The 17,064-nt window shown below is 35.6% G+C and overlaps 1 protein-coding gene across 2 annotated transcripts in view; it reads right to left on the bottom strand.

The window, feature by feature from the left end:
• The window catches only part of side-VII (sidestep VII transmembrane protein), a 494,219-nt gene that overhangs the window by 205,059 nt on the left and 272,096 nt on the right, over positions 1–17,064 (bottom strand). The window contains exons 1-2 of one of the 2 annotated variants that reach the window (XM_074142233.1): positions 10,981–11,563; positions 4,981–5,091 (exon numbers count right to left, since the gene is read on the bottom strand). In XM_074142233.1, the coding sequence (XP_073998334.1) occupies positions 4,981–5,077 (97 nt within the window). In that variant the 5' untranslated portion in view covers positions 5,078–5,091; positions 10,981–11,563. Of the gene's footprint in view, positions 1–4,980; positions 5,092–10,980; positions 11,564–17,064 lie in introns of those variants that run through there. The other variant, XM_074142232.1, reaches the window with a different exon arrangement.

Raw genomic sequence — 17,064 nt, 5'->3', positions numbered from 1 at the left:
TGTTGGTTAGTAGATTCGATTCCCCCGGTCTAGGTCTTGTATTTTATTTAATGGTTAATATGAGAAATTTATAGTAAAGTATGATAGGCGGTTATAGGCTAGACCCGCAAAGCTAGGATGTATTGTTGGTTAGTAGATTCGATTCCCCCGGTCTAGGTCTTGTATTTTATTTAATGGTTAATATGAGAAATTTATAGTAAAGTATGATAGGCGGTTATAGGCTAGACCCGCAAAGCTAAGATGTATTGTTGGTTAGTAGATTCGATTCCCCCGGTCTAGGTCTTGTATTTTATTTAATGGTTAATATGAGAAATTTATAGTAAAGTATGATAGGCGGTTATAGGCTAGACCCGTAATGCTAAGATGTATTGTTGGTTAGTAGATTCGATTCCCCCGGTCTAGGTCTTGTATTTTATTTAATGGTTAATATGAGAAATTTATAGTAAAGTATGATAGGCGGTTATAGGCTAGACCCGCAAAGCTAAGATGTATTGTTGGTTAGTAGATTCGATTCCCCCGGTCTAGGTCTTGTATTTTATTTAATGGTTAATATGAGAAATTTATAGTAAAGTATGATAGGCGGTTATAGGCTAGACCCGCAAAGCTAAGATGTATTGTTGGTTAGTAGATTCGATTCCCCCGGTCTAGGTCTTGTATTTTATTTAATGGTTAATATGAAAAATTTATAGTAAAGTATGTTAGGCGGTTATAGACTAGACCCGCAAAGCTAAGATGTATTGTTGGTTAGTAGATTCGATTCCCCCGGTCTAGGTCTTGTATTTTATTTAATGGTTAATATGAAAAATTTATAGTAAAGTATGTTAGGCGGTTATAGACTAGACCCGCAATGCTAAGATGTATTGTTGGTTAGTGGATTCGATTCCCCAGTCTAGGTCTTGTATTTTATTTAATGGTTAATATGAGAAATTTATAGTAAAGTATGTTAGGCGGATATAGGCTAGACCCGCAAAGCTAAGATGTATTGTTGGTTTAGTGGATTCGATTCCCAGTCTAGGCTTTGGATTTTATTTAATGGTTAATATGAGAAATTTATAGTAAAGTATGTTAGGCGGTTATAGGCTAGACCCGTAATGCTAAGATGTATTGTTGGTTAGTAGATTCGATTCCCAGTCTAGGTCTTGTATTTTATTTAATGGTTAATATGAGAAATTTATAGTAAAGTATGATAGGCGGTTATAGGCTAGACCCGCAAAGCTAAGATGTATTGTTGGTTAGTAGATTCGATTCCCCCGGTCTAGGTCTTGTATTTTATTTAATGGTTAATATGAGAAATTTATAGTAAAGTATGATAGGCGGTTATAGGCTAGACCCGCAAAGCTAAGATGTATTGTTGGTTAGTAGATTCGATTCCCCCGGTCTAGGTCTTGTATTTTATTTAATGGTTAATATGAGAAATTTATAGTAAAGTATGTTAGGCGGTTATAGACTAGACCCGCAATGCTAAGATGTATTGTTGGTTAGTGGATTCGATTCCCCAGTCTAGGTCTTGTATTTTATTTAATGGTTAATATGAGAAATTTATAGTAAAGTATGTTAGGCGGATATAGGCTAGACCCGCAAAGCTAAGATGTATTGTTGGTTTAGTGGATTCGATTCCCAGTCTAGGCTTTGGATTTTATTTAATGGTTAATATGAGAAATTTATAGTAAAGTATGTTAGTCGGTTATAGGCTAGACCCGCAAAGCTAAGATGTATTGTTGGTTTAGTGGATTCGATTCCCCCTGGTCTAGGCTTTGGATTTTATTTAATGGTTAATATGAGAAATTTATAGTAAAGTATGTTAGGCGGTTATAGGCTAGACCCGCAATGCTTATATGTATTATTGGTTAGTGGATTCGATTCCTCAGTCTAGGTCTTGGATTTTATTTAATGGTTAATATGAGAAATTTATAGTAAAGTATGTTAGGCGGTTATAGGCTAGACCCGCAAAGCTAAGATGTATTGTTGGTTTAGTGGATTCGATTCCCCCTGGTCTAGGCTTTGGATTTTATTTAATGGTTAATATGAGAAATTTATAGTAAAGTATGTTAGGCGGTTATAGGCTAGACCCGAACAAACACAATCACACACAGACCGATCACATTCAGTCCATGAACAGACAAGACAGAAGACACACCAAATGATGTAAAAACAGTATATTGTAAATTAGGTAAATATTTTTTGTAAATTTTCGTTATCATTGTACATATTCATTGTAATATAATTAATTGATAATATAATTGTTACCACAATGTAAAATATGTTCCACAGCCCTGAAGATGGACCTAGTCCCTAGGTCGGAAAGCTCGGCATAATAAAGTTTATAATGACTGAAAGTGGCTGTTATTTTTCATCCTATTCAAATTATCCTATTCGCAACAGTATAGTTTTTTCCAAAAGTTTTGCTCAGGAGTGGCCAAATCCACATCAAGTTAGTTGTTTTTTTTTTTATTTGGTGGGGAAAGTGGAAAAACCTGATCCGGCCGACAGGGGAAATGGAGGTAAACGCTAGCTACAATCTTTCTTTATAAATATTCTATAAGTTTTGTTACTTAGAAGAAGAAAAAGGCACATCAATTTTTTTTTTTGTCCTTTTACACCGTTATCTTGTCTTTGCCGAACCCTTCCGCGCCCTCTTTCATACCCCTTAATATATCTTATATGGGGTGGAGGGCAGCTTTTCTTTTTTAGTTCTAAGAGCTGAGAGAAAACTCTTTCTCCGACTCTCTTTCCTGAAAGCAATGACTCTGAAAGATTCCAGAGAGAAAGAGACGAGGCATGTTAAGCCCCATAATTGACTAGATAGGTTCCTCCCCTCTGCTTTTTTTTATACCAAGAACATGAGACAGTATGCTCATTTGGGGCACCCTCAAGATGAAAAGGGGTATAAAAGAAAAAAAAAAGGGCAGAAAAGGGACCATTTTTTACGACCCACTATAAAATTGTTAACAATGGCCTTCTTATTAACATAAACCGATTTTAATCAAGTTTAAACATGCAGAAAAAACAAAGACTTATCAGTTAGTCTTTACTTTCTTACTAACACCCATTTAATTTTTTTTTTTTTTTTTTTAATTATGTATAATCATAAAAGTTAATTGCTTTACACTCCATCATAGAAAAATTATTATACGATTAAAAACAATTATTATTAATTATTATTAGAAATGATATACATATCTAAGACAGAAAACAGTTTAAATTTCAAAAACTGACACCAACAATTTAAACAACAAAGACGCCAACTTACTACAAAATACTTGCGACAATTGGCAACACTGACTTCCACACAACCTAACACATATCACACAGACCGATCACACTTAGACCCATGAAAAGACAAGACAGAAGACACACCAACCCTGTAATGTTGTAAAATATTACATTGTCAATTAGGTAAATATTTTTTTGTAAATTACATTACATTATACAGTGTTCATTTTAATAGAACTATTGTTAACAATCTGTAAATATGTTCTGAAGATGTGACCTAGTCCCTAGGTCGGAAAGCTCCAGCAGAATAAATGTATCACGACTGAAACCTGGCAATACATTTTTTCATCCTATTGAAACTATGAATCAGTCACTAAAAATAATGAACAGAAAATTATAATTAATATATTTTTTACTTTCTCTTAATTTCTCTTACACTAACTATAAGTAGGAGAAAGTTTTTTTTAATCGTGCGGATTTTCCTATTCTAAGTTTTCTCCGGAAATATCTGTTTTAAGGAGCCCTGAGTCCGACAAAGCGTTTCCGTTCCTCCCCCCCCCGCACAAATAGTCGAAAAGGGAAAATTCGCAGAAAGTAGAAATCAGGATGTGCTTGCACAGGACGTCACACATAAGTTGAATGACATCATGCATATTATTTTTTTTTCAATCTGAAAATCTATCTGATACAGAATAAGAATGAAAGGAAAAATCTTGTCTCTCATCAGAATATTACATTCTGATTCCAAGAGGAGGATGGTTGAACTCCATGAATGAATGAAAGCAACACTTTCATGCATATTAATTCAATTCTTGAATAGTTGGGAATTCTGACTGATGTAGTACAGTGTAGATCATATTCATTCCATTTTCTAATAATACGTGCTTTCACCTGATAAAGTCAGTTCTAAAGGAGGTTACGAATCCTATTGTAATGTAAATATGATGTCATCAATTATTTTTTTCTTTTAATAAAAAAAAAAATGGCAGAAGCTGAAGATAATTTTTAAGTATATAATATTGTAACGAAGTGACTTTAGCGCCATCTCTTGGAAGGAGATGGAACCTCTAGTTCGTTAGGGAGTCACTAGGAAGAGCTAATGAACAGAAATAGCTAGCATAAGTCAGATGTCTAGACTTGACCAGGGACAGACAAGCTTATGCTGTAAGCTTCTAGCAGATTCCCAAAACATCGCCTACGATTGTATAAAAAAACCAAGAGAGCGGCTCCCAGGGAGTCAAGCCTTCTTTGAATAGTCATTGTGTAGTCTATGAACAGTATTTTTTGTGAATTTATGTAAGTGATGTTATGAGTGAACTGTTGTGACTTTAGTAAATTAGTTCAGTAAATAGTCGTGTTAGTAAATTTTATTTACTGTGCTGCATAATAAATCAGGTTTTTTTTTTTTTTTTAACATGTGTAGCGCGTTTTATCATTTACGAATCTATTTATTAACTAGTGGCAGTCACTAGTTGCAGTTTGAAATTTTTAACTAGAGAGAAAATTGTACAATATATTTTACAAAAATACTGGATTGGTAATTCAGTCTCTAGCTTAAGCTCACAGTTCACACACAAAAATAAATAAATAAATAAAAGCCTAGATGGTTTCGAGCCTGCGAGTGCCCGGCCAAGGGACTAAGCTGGAAAGGCTGCAGTGATTTGGAGGAGGAAATGACAGATTTTTTTGGTTGAAGACGAACAAATGAGAGACATTAAGAGCCAAAATAAAAGAATGGAATAGAAAGAAGAATTCTTATACGCCTACCTCCAAAAACTCGACATCTTAAGCTCAGATCGGCTCCCTCTTCGTATGGTCCAGCAAAGTTGTTCTTTTCCACACCGTTTTCATCAACGATCACCATCTTATGTGGAGGAACTGTAACAGAAATTTTTTTAACAAAATGGTATTATTATTAAGTTCAATAATTATTGAGCTTATCCAGGGATGGAATTAGCTTAGGTAAAATTATTAAAAATAATAATTCTTGGTTAAGAAACAGTTAAGTACAAAAAAAAAATTACTATAATTTAAGCTAGATGTCTGGAGATGAGATACAATACAGATAAACTAGCTTCGCATTATCGATACGGCTCAATCGATAGATAAACAGTTAGCGTGATCAACAGATTGATCATGCCATCTATTTACAGATATACCGCTACAAAAAAAAAAAATTATATATTTTGTAAATAATGGATCAGTTTTTTCCAGGATATATTTGAATAGAAGTGAGGGATATCAGCATGAAAATTAATATGTGATGATTTTTCCTTTAGACTCTAGTGAAAAGCCGGAAAAAAGTTAATTAATTTTCCAAGTGATTATGAAACCAGTCTATCAATGCTTTGTTGCTAACAGCGAATAATTAAAAGCTAAAAAAAATTAAAAATCCACTTTATGAATTTTCCGGTGAAAAATCTAGTAATTGGCACGATTGCAGTACTTCCTTTTAATGGATGGTAACAGAAAGCTGAAAAAAAAATCAGCTGATAGAAGAGCACTGATTTGTTACAGTGAGTCGGTCGACGATTCCCCCTAACAGTGGATGGAGATGTTATTTTGGAGAAAAGCATTAGCCAATAGGGTTTGGTGGTTTACGTTGAACATGGAGTGGAATCTGTTGATAAGAGGAGAGACATGGTAGTGTATGTACATGTACAGATGGGCCAATATTGACAGTGTCCATCCGCTGGTCTGTTTCAAACTCTGTAAACATAATACGGCGTACTGCCCTACAGAGATCTTTGGTAGGGTGGGCGAAGTTCAAATCGACAGACCTGTTGAAGGGAACCAAGTGGTAAGCAGCACTTCTCATATCAAGTACATCCGTTTTACAGAACTACTGGAGAGGAGGAAAGTGGGGTGTACGCTTCAGTATCCTGTCTTTTTCTATCCTGGATCCTCCCATCTTTTCCATTCCATCAGACGTCCATCCAATCTTGCTCCTGCTTCTGCTGACACATTAAAGGATTAAGAATTGTAACATAGTACCTCTGGGCCTGGATTTATATTATATCCCAAGGGAATTCCCCCACTTCTTTGCGCTACAAAACAACTTCCGCCAAATCTGCTCTTAACTCTTACTACCAATACTAATAAATCTTCGTCAAAGATGGTGAAGCCATTTTCAAGAAAGTGAACTATCCCTTGAATAAATAGGTACTTCCGGTTGAAGACTTTCCTTTAAACTCGATTTCGACCACATACTAACCGTAAACAAGAGACTGTACAACATTCTACAGGTAGATGACCCTTTAAGAGGGAATCTATCCGCACCCCGGAGATGGACTCCAGAGACAAAGTCCCGGAAAACTGTTTCAATAGATTTATAATTTGTTGTAAACTCACTATGTGAAGTAGTCGTGAAATCTTAGGTGCTGTTTTCCCGTTGGAAAAATCTTTTCAGTAAAGTAGTACTTTGAATTTTGGGCACATTTTTCGTTTTTCAGTTACGGACGGACACAGATAGACAGACACCAGCAGCGTGTGAATTTTTACTTACAAGTCAACCCTCATTGGTTGCAAAAGGTCCTTAAATTGAAGACATTACCAATGGGCTTTAAGTACTGCATTGGCGTTTTAGTGAAGCAACAATAAATCTCTAACGTAAATTCTCCGTACAGTTTCTCGGAGAATTTCCCAGCGATTATACAGCTTCATTAATCACCCAGTGGATAATTTGCGTGGTTGCATTATTAAATGGGTAATAGAAGTGTTATGGTGTTTTGGGCACAGATCATTGAACTTAGTTAGAAGGCTAGCAATCTAAGCCAATTTTGGCACTAGAGGAATGGCAAAAGACGTTTGAACAAGCGGCTAAAGTGGCTTTAAGTGAGAGAATACAAAGCCGTTGCTTTGCTACGTTAAAGCAAGCAATGTCTTGCTCCTGTACCCAGGAATGGGCTTAAGTGCATTTAGTGTAAAGGACTGACGGAATGCAGTAGGTGGCGGAGGTAAAGTCAAAGCACGGTAACCTCCTTTACATGAATAATATACAGGTTAGGCTGCCGGCCACTACTTTCCATCTATCTTGATTAAAGACACCAGCCGACTTCCTGTTCCGCTACAAACACAAAGATCTCTCTCTATTCTCTACTCTCCCCATAAACACTATGGACTTTGCGTACTGGGTTAGCGATAATGGTAACGTTCTTCTAACAAGAAAAGCAAAACATGGATTTTAAATCCAAAATCTCAGGATTATATCCAACAAGTCTTTCCAGAGCCAATTTTACGATGATCTTTGCCTTCTAATGGCTAGCTCGATTTTTATAATTTATTCATAGCACAAACTTTTATTTGTTTCACCTCATTTTTTGTTTCATTTGTATTGAAGTTTCTTGTGATGATGGGATAGAAGGTACATGATGATACATTCTTCTTTAATTTTGTTACCTGTTAAGAGAAAGAAAACCTTTTGGCACCGCTCTTGAAGAACCAAACCTGTTTCTCGGGTGGCCGAAGATATCTGAGAAAGGTATACCCACCAAGCTTCAAATAAACTACCCTTAAAGGTGCCTCAGATTGGATCGCTCTACGGCGAGGAGAAAGAGGTTCTCTTAAGGAAAAGCGTAGAAGAAATGAAGCTAAAATAAGCTTCTATCTCTCTTCGAGAGAGAGTGATCAAATGAAACTGTCTATTCGAGAGAGAGTGATCAAATGAAACTGTCTATTCGAGAGAGAGTGATCAAATAAAACTGTCTATTCGAAAGAGAGAGAGATCAAATAAAACTGTCTATTCGAGAGAGAGAGAGATCAAATGAAACTATCTATTCGAAAGAGAGAGATCAAATAAAACTGTCTATTCGAGAGAGAGATCAAATGAAACTGTCTATTCCAGAGTATGATAAAATGTAACTGTCTATTCGAAAGAGAGAGATCAAATAAAACTGTCTATTCGAGAGAGAGAGAGAGAGATCAAATGAAACTATCTATTCGAAAGAGAGAGATCAAATAAAACTGTCTATTCGAGAGAGAGAGAGAGAGAGAGAGTGATCAAATAAAACTGTCTATTCGAGAGAGAGTGATCAAATAAAAACTGTCTATTCTAGAGAGAGATCAAATGAAACTGTCTATGAGAGAGAGAGAGAGAGATCAAATGAAACTGTCTATTCGAGAGAGAGAGAGAGAGATCAAATGAAACTGTCTATTCCAGAGTATGATAAAATGTAACTGTCTATTCAAGAGAGTGATCAAATAAAACTGTCTATTCGAGAGAGAGTGATCAAATAAAAACTGTCTATTCGAAAGAGAGAGATCAAATAAAAACTGTCTATTCTAGAGAGTGATCAAATGAAACTGAAACTCTTTTATCTAACCGAAAATGAAATGAAACCAAAACAGCTGGGGAAAAAGAATCTGTAAAAAATTCTTAACTCTAAAGTTATAAATCTTAACTCTAAAGTTATAAATCTTAACTCTATAGTTATAAATCTTAACTCTAAAGTTATAAATCTTAACTCTAAAGTTATAAATCTCAACTCTAAAGTTATGAATCTTATTTCTTCGCGGGTCTCCAACCGGCCGGCTACCGTGGCGCCTACAGAACAGTGCTGCCACCTAGCGTTTATTTCAGTTACTAGTTTTATTTTAATATAAACTGAAAACTTTAAAAACTGTGTAACCTTATTATGTTTTGAAGTTCTGAGATCATGAGGAAAATGTTAAGAATTAAGGGCAAGAGAAATGAGTGTTCCATCAACAACAAAAAAAACTAAGTAATTCTAAGAAAAATATAAGAATCGATTCCCAGAAAGAGTCTTAGCGAACCGGAGAAAGACGAGTTTTTGGTTACGTCATTGTTTACTTTTCTTTCTTTACTTTTCCTGTTTATTTTTTCTCCCCCATCCCCTTTTTTACGGAAGACAAGGACAGATGTTTTTTTTTTGGTACAAAAAAAGGTTTGTAGTCTCCTCCAGAAAATGATGGCCCTTCAGGGACAATGAAACTCACTGCTTCTTCAATTACAGGTCAAAGATCAAAGAGATCGTACAGTTTTTTCCTCCCCTCCCCCGCCTATCTAGTAACCAAGACTCTTTCTCTCTCCTACCCCTCCTTCCCAATCAACTCCTTCACTGTATGTTGTCCATTGTACAGGATGTCTACTCTTGTTTGTTAACATTATCCATTCTGCCGGAAGTAGCTTTTACTATGTGCGAGTATGTTTTCTTCTCTTTTTTTGGACATCCGTTCCTTTCACTCCTTTTTAAACCCACTTAGCTCTGTCGCTATCACATTGTGATTAAAAATACAAAGAATATAATGTAGAAATGAAAATATATAACAAGCTACAGATTCTCATGGTATTTTCCCTTTCTCTTACTGGAAATCTCACAACAATAAGAGAAGGTATATGTACTTTTTTTTATTTTAAGATTTCACTAGGAAATATCCGGTTTGAGGTTCCCTGGAGACCGAACATCCGCCAATAATTCAAAAAGAAAGGTTCAGGTAATTTCAATGAAATCCTAAATTGGACAAAAGTATAAAACTTTCACAATTCAATTATCAGCCAGCCATTACAATCCGACAGAAGAGGGCGTGGCTGTGGGCGTGACCACCATGAAAGTTCCAACTTCTGATTGGCCAATCTATCTGCCCCCAGTTTCGTCTGTGTGTGTGTGTGTGTGTGTGTGTGTGTGTGTAGTGTGTGTAGTGTTTCTGTGTATGTATCCGCCATAATCCAAAAAGAAAGTTCAGGTAATTTCAATGAAATTTGGACAAAACTATAAAACTTTCACATTTCAATTAGCAGCCATTACAATCCGACAGAAGAGGGCGTGGCTGTGGGCGTGGTCACCATGAAAGTTCCAACTTCTGTTTGGCCAATCTAACTGCCCATATTTTATACACCAGAGGTCGCCAAAGTGGTCTATATAGAACCCCCCAGGAGTCTATTTAAGAAATGTAGGGGGTGGGTCGTTCTGAGCCAAGGGGGTGAAAGGAAAAACAGATTTCGAACCCAATATAGCGGAACCTTGCAAAGAAACACCATTGCACACCCATCTCATTAATTAAGAAGCAGTACTGTAGTTACTTCTTACTTAATACATTAAGGTATTTAAATTTCAAACTTAAGATATTTTTTCATAAAACTATTTGTTACACAATATAAAATTACTTTAAATAAATGTTTAAAACCATATAATAAATGTAGAAACTCAGTACCTAATAGATATAGTTTTATTTTAATTTTACTGAAAATTACTTTTATGGGGGTCGATGGAGATTTCGAAAAATTATATAGTGGTCCATGATCAAAAAACGTTCGGCGTATACCCACCTACCTCAACCTCTGTCTTCTGAATGACCAATTCTTTAAAAAAACAATTATTTCATAGAAAATTTAAGTTTAGATTTTTTGGAGCCTTTTTTACGGGAAAATAACTTCAAGATAATTCAACTAGTTGCACTTCCGGCTGACTGAATTTGCCCCCAAAAAAATGTATTATCCAGATCATAGATTCAGGCATCAAGCTGAAATATAAATTTAAGAACTCATGTCTTAACGTTTTAAAGTTACTGTGACCAAACTTACGCATAGGTGCAAACCTGACAGACACAAGAAAAAAAAAAAATCAAAAGTTGGGAGCCATACCCCCTACCCCCCAACACTTGCTTTTTAGAACTGAAAGTAACAAGTAAATAAGCTGAAAATATTGAACCGGAAGCGAGAGAGAAAGAGAAAGATGAGAAGGAAGAGTGAAAACAGAACATCCTTTATTTGTCTACAAATAGTAGGTCACACAAACAGGAACTACTCACCGTCAGTATAATAACCTCGCAAACAGCTGGGAGGGACACTTTAAAACTTTTGGCGGAAGCCAACTGCGCAGAACCAACAACAACAACTTGCATTTGTCAAAGATAACCAGGGATTTCTCTTTGAACTTGATTATCTTTGCGCTATATAATATATATGTATAGAAAGCATGCTCGTCTGTTTTTACACACTATGTGAGCGCACGGTACCCGGAAATAATGGCAAAAAAAGATGAAAGGAAATTTACTGACAATATTGACTTTCAAGTCTCATTGTTTTATAACTTCACATATGTTCACCATCACATATTTTTTTATATTTTCGGCGTAATATTTTGGTTGATAATTGGAAGATGGTCCCATACAGCCATTAAATGATATGTGTATCACAAAATTTTTATAGAAGGGTTTCAATTAAATTGATTAGATCCATTCCAGGTAGCCTTTGCTGGTCTAGGTAAATGACGAATTCCTTGAATTCCCGCAGGGACTATCCCAAATAAACTAAAAGGGTTTCACTCTATTGACCACATCCTCTTTTGCAGTAGTATCCTGTGTGATTTATACATCTCTAAAAGCATGCCAACCCCCCCCCCCTCATGGCAACATGAGATTTTGCACAAAATAGCCATCAATGTTCATTAAACCGGAATTGACTGACTTACCTTGTGCTGAAAACATTCATTTCCGTATTTAACATCTATTTCCGGTGAAATTGGATAACATCTCGCAATCACAATGAATAAATAAAATAAACACAACTATTAAAGCGGAAATAAAAAAAAAAATTCCCCCCCTAAACCGGATAGGAAATAAATTCTCACATAAGAGATCATTTTAAATCGGGATAAGTTACAGCATAGAAACTATATCCTTGGATGCTGCGGCTGGTGGACAATGGGTTTGTAATAGCCTGACGCACTCTATCACAGCATTACGTCGTTACTCTAGATTCCTTTACGTGGAAAATAGCGCACCCATACCTATCTTCAAAACATACAGGCGGCTGTTTCTCAGATGGACACAATAGAAAACGCTATCTATTCTACCCTCTAAAAATGGGTACCACTATATCCGACTTGGAAGTATATATATATATATATATATATATATATATATATAAGACTGTCTATGATAAAAGGAGTAATTTTATTAGTTAACGAGCCATAGAATAGGGTCATGTGACCAGAATTTCTTGTTGCTTTCCGTTTGATTTTTTATTTTTATTATTTTTTTTGAAATTAAAAAAAGAAAATGTTTTTCATCGATAAAAAAACAATACCCAACTAATCATCATGAAAAACATTCTTCTTGAAACTTACTTGAATCTATCGATTAAAAATTTATTCTATCAAAAGTTATTTTAAATTTAAATTATATTTTGTTTAATTATGAAAAAGATAGACAAGTCAAGACAGGAATAACATAAACCTTCCTCAAAAAGAACCTTCCAAAAACCATATGCTACCATCTGATTTTATGGTAACTCCACATTGTATGCTGTTGAACCTGTCGATGTAGTCAATAATAGATCTCATTGGTGTGAGACAGGAAATTAATTTTTATTTTCTAGTATCCGTGGACGTTACAAGATGTATTCTCAGTACAAAAGCTCTTTTCAAGGTATTATTTACACACATTACGAACAGTTAGAAAAGATATCTAATACAAGTTTTCAATTGAACAAACATTGTAGTGGATGGAAGTTGATAGATGTAGAAATGCAGTGGCTAATAGTAAATAAGAAGAACCAATAATAGGCCGCTCAACCACCCACGGCCATCGTCTTGCAGGGGCCAGCTCAAGTTCAGATTGTGCCAGATTAACCCAATATAATCTACTTTCATTAGTCTCAATACTTCTTTAACTAACTGCACGCAATAATCTACACTTAGCCGAATACTCTAATATAGATTATTTAATCTGTTCTCTAATAAATACGGGTAATTAAAAAGGATTTTTTGTTGTATTTTTTTTTTTCTTGGTAACCAATTTTAAATATCGAGTTTCTTTCAGTTACTATGCAGTGTGTGTGAGAGAGATAGAGTGAGCGATACTCTTTTACTGCCGCTCAACCACCCACGGCCATCGTCTTGCAGGGGCCAGCTCAAGTTCTGATTGTGCCAGATTACCCCAATATAATTTACTTTCATTAGTCACAATACTTCTTTAACTAACTGCACGCAATAATCTACACTTAGCCAACTACTCTAATATAGATTATTTAATCTGTTCTCTAATAAATACGGGTAATTAAAAAGGATTTTTTGTTGTATTTTTTTTTTTTCTTGGTAACCAATTTTAAATATCGAGTTTCTTTCAGTTACTATGCAGTGTGTGTGTGAGAGAGAGAGTGAGCGATGCTCTTTTACTGCCGCTCAACCACCCCCGGTCATCGTCTTGCAGGAGCCAGCTCAAGTTCTGGTTGTGCCAGATTACCCTAATATAATCTACTTTCATTAGTCACAATACTTCTTTAACTAACTGCACGCAATAATCTACACTTAGCCAACTACTCTAATATAGATTATTTAATCTGTTCTCTAATAAATACGGGTAATTAAAAAGGATTTTTTGTTGTATTTTTTTTTTTTCTTGGTAACCAATTTTAAATATCGAGTTTCTTTCAGTTACTATGCAGTGTGTGTGTGAGAGAGAGAGTGAGCGATGCTCTTTTACTGCCGCTCAACCACCCCCGGTCATCGTCTTGCAGGAGCCAGCTCAAGTTCTGGTTGTGCCAGATTACCCTAATATAATCTACTTTCATTAGTCACAATACTTCTTTAACTAACTGCACGCAATAATCTACACTTAGCCGACTACTCTAATATAGATTATTTAATCTGTTCTCTAATAAATACGGGTAATTAAAAAGGATTTTTTGTTGTATTTTTTTTTTTCTTGGTAACCAATTTTAAATATCGAGTTTCTTTCAGTTACTATGCAGTGTGTGTGAGAGAGAGAGAGAGTGAGCGATGCTCTTTTACTGCCGCTCAACCACCCACGGCCATCGTCTTGCAGGGGCCAGCTCAAGTTCTGGTTGTGCCAGATTACCCCAATATAATCTACTTTCATTAGTCACAATACTTCTTTAACTAACTGCACGCAATAATCTACACTTAGCCGACTACTCTAATATAGATTATTTAATCTGTTCTCTAATAAATACGGGTAATTAAAAAGGATTTTTTGTTGTATTTTTTTTTTCTTGGTAACCAATTTTAAATATCGAGTTTCTTTCAGTTACTATGCAGTGTGTGTGTGAGAGAGAGAGTGAGCGATGCTCTTTTACTGCCGCTCAACCACCCCCGGTCATCGTCTTGCAGGAGCCAGCTCAAGTTCTGGTTGTGCCAGATTACCCTAATATAATCTACTTTCATTAGTCACAATACTTCTTTAACTAACTGCACGCAATAATCTACACTTAGCCAACTACTCTAATATAGATTATTTAATCTGTTCTCTAATAAATACGGGTAATTAAAAAGGATTTTTTGTTGTATTTTTTTTTTTTCTTGGTAACCAATTTTAAATATCGAGTTTCTTTCAGTTACTATGCAGTGTGTGTGTGAGAGAGATAGAGTGAGCGATGCTCTTTTACTGCCGCTCAACCACCCCCGGCCATCGTCTTGCAGGAGCCAGCGCAAGTTCGGACTGTGCCAGATTACCCTAATATAATCTACTTTCATTAGTCACAATACTTCTTCAATTAACTGCACGTAATCTACACAGCCGACTTTTCTAATATAGATTTAATCTGTTCTCTATAAATACGAGTAAATAAAAAGGATTTTATAGTTGTGGTTTGTTGGTAACCAATTTAAAAATATCGAGTTTCTTTCAGTTACTATGCAGTGTGTGCGTGTGTGTGAGAGAGTCAGAGAGCGATTAATGACATCGATTTCAATTTGCTCAATCTCCTGAAAACGAAAATACTCGATTAAATCAAGGCAGGATCTATTCCCAGGGCACTGTAGCCAAAGAGGCTTATTTTATCATTTCAAAGTTCAAATCGATTCAAATTTAATAAACCTGAGGTGAAATGATTTTACCAATCGACTGCCATTCAAGCAGACGACATTTCTTCTTTAGCATTCGCTACCATCATTCGATTTGTTTTGTAAAATATTCATAAATATGCTGAATAATTTAAATATTATAGATGCAAATTTAATGTAAAATTTGGTAGTAAATTCGTGGCAGAGAGATATCTTATAGACTTCCACCTAACTCTAATTCAATCCTTAAGGATCTAGCCTCATCCACTCCCTCTCCGTCACTCTCTCTCTCTATATATATAAAGTAACTTAAATATCTGAAGTTAGCGCACAAAGTTTTCAAAGAAGAAACTTAAGTTTAACCCAAGCGCTCCAAGTTGTCGGCCATTAAAAGTACTTAGCGTTAAGTTGTACTGCAGTACCTTGCGGGTTTGGCCTGGGCTAACTGTTCTGTTAAACATTCACTTGCACCCACTAAAAAACTCTACAGGGGGTCTTTGTAAACTTTTCTGTAAGTTTATTTACGTCACCTAATGTTATAAACGTCATAAACACTATGAAGGCTAATTATTCTAAATCAAAATGTAAAGATATAATTGGCCATCAAAATTATTGATCAGTAATTTATTACTGACTGTATTTCCTTGGTAAAGGAAGTAATAACAAGTCAACGGAAGTTACAGGTTTGAGAATACCCCCTTGCTTGGAGGGAGGGGGGTGGAACAGTAATTTGGAGAGAAGAAAAGCCATCATCTTCCTATCAAAAGAGTCCTTCTTTTAAATCCTAAGGATCCAGGAAAAATTCCACAAATAAAAGCAAGTGTAGATGACCCACAAACTGGTTCATGTTTGCACTAATTAAGGATTAAAATAGATAACCTAAATTTCAAATTTAAAGAAAATAAGACAGAAAATACTCTTTCATTTGATATACGAGGTGTGGTTATTAAATAACGAGACTGATGCTATAAAACATTTTATTTTAAATTTATACATATTTAGTTATTATCACCTTCAATTTTACACCCCTCCCCAATCCCTACAACGCTCCATGCGGGATTTACCATTGTTCGAAACCATTGCTGGAAGTCTTTTTCTGTCTGAGCTCCTGCATGCAGCGTGCCGCTTTTTCTTTCACAGCATCAACGGACTGAAATCCTGTTCCTTTTAATGCAGATTTGGACTTTGGGGGGAACAGATAAAAGTCACATGGAGCGGCCAGGTCAGGGCAAATAAGGCGGATGGCCTTATAAACTGGGATGTTGTACTTGGATAGAAACGTCTTGCGACAGACAGACAATGCAGTGTGAGCCGGCGCTGGTTGTCTTGATGGAGAACCCCATGACTCTGGTTCTTCCACAAATCGGGTCCGTTTTTTTTTTTCCTTACTCTTTCACCAGAGTTGAGCAAACACCTCACGGTAGTAACTGTTGATTAATTATAATCGATATTTTCATCCGTTTTGGACGTGAAAGGGTGGTCATCATCTCCGACATCTTCTCGGCAATCTTGGAAACTCGCGCACATGATAAACATTCATCAACATAATCTTCTTTTAATAAAAGATAAGTTTCAGTAGCGGTTTTAGCCAGTTTTGATGTGAAATTTCCAGACAATTCATTGCTCTACTACATGTGTTAGTATCATGTCATTCGACAAAACAAAACGTAACACCTCTTACACAATCGGCGGTTCCAGGTCAGACAGATTTCACTACAAACACGTGAGACGCTGCACAATCAAAAGAGAAGGCTTTACGCTGCACAGATGTCGGTCGGTCGTTAGGATTTGGCGCATGCATAGTTCTTCTGTAGCAGTATCACTCTCTCGTTATTTAATAGCCACGCCTGATATTTTGTAGAAAATATTAACTTTTAAATGAATAAATATAATATTTAGTATAAATTCCATGATCCAAGGAAAAGTAACAAGTCATGTTCCACAACAGATGTTTTTTTTTATCCATTTTCGTGAGCTAAAAGAATCAAATTGTGCAATATCAGCTGGGAATATAGTTTAGAAAATTCAATAATATTAACTGAATAAAAGTAAAGATCTAAAAAGCCGGCATAATAAAGTTAAAATGTAT

Source organism: Rhodnius prolixus, unplaced genomic scaffold, assembly GCF_049639745.1.
Source record: "Rhodnius prolixus isolate KJV_2025 unplaced genomic scaffold, Rpr scaffold_6, whole genome shotgun sequence".
Lineage (NCBI taxonomy): Eukaryota > Metazoa > Arthropoda > Insecta > Hemiptera > Reduviidae > Rhodnius > Rhodnius prolixus.
Note: the sequence above shows the minus strand (reverse complement) of the source record. Positions and strands in the feature narration are given on the sequence as shown.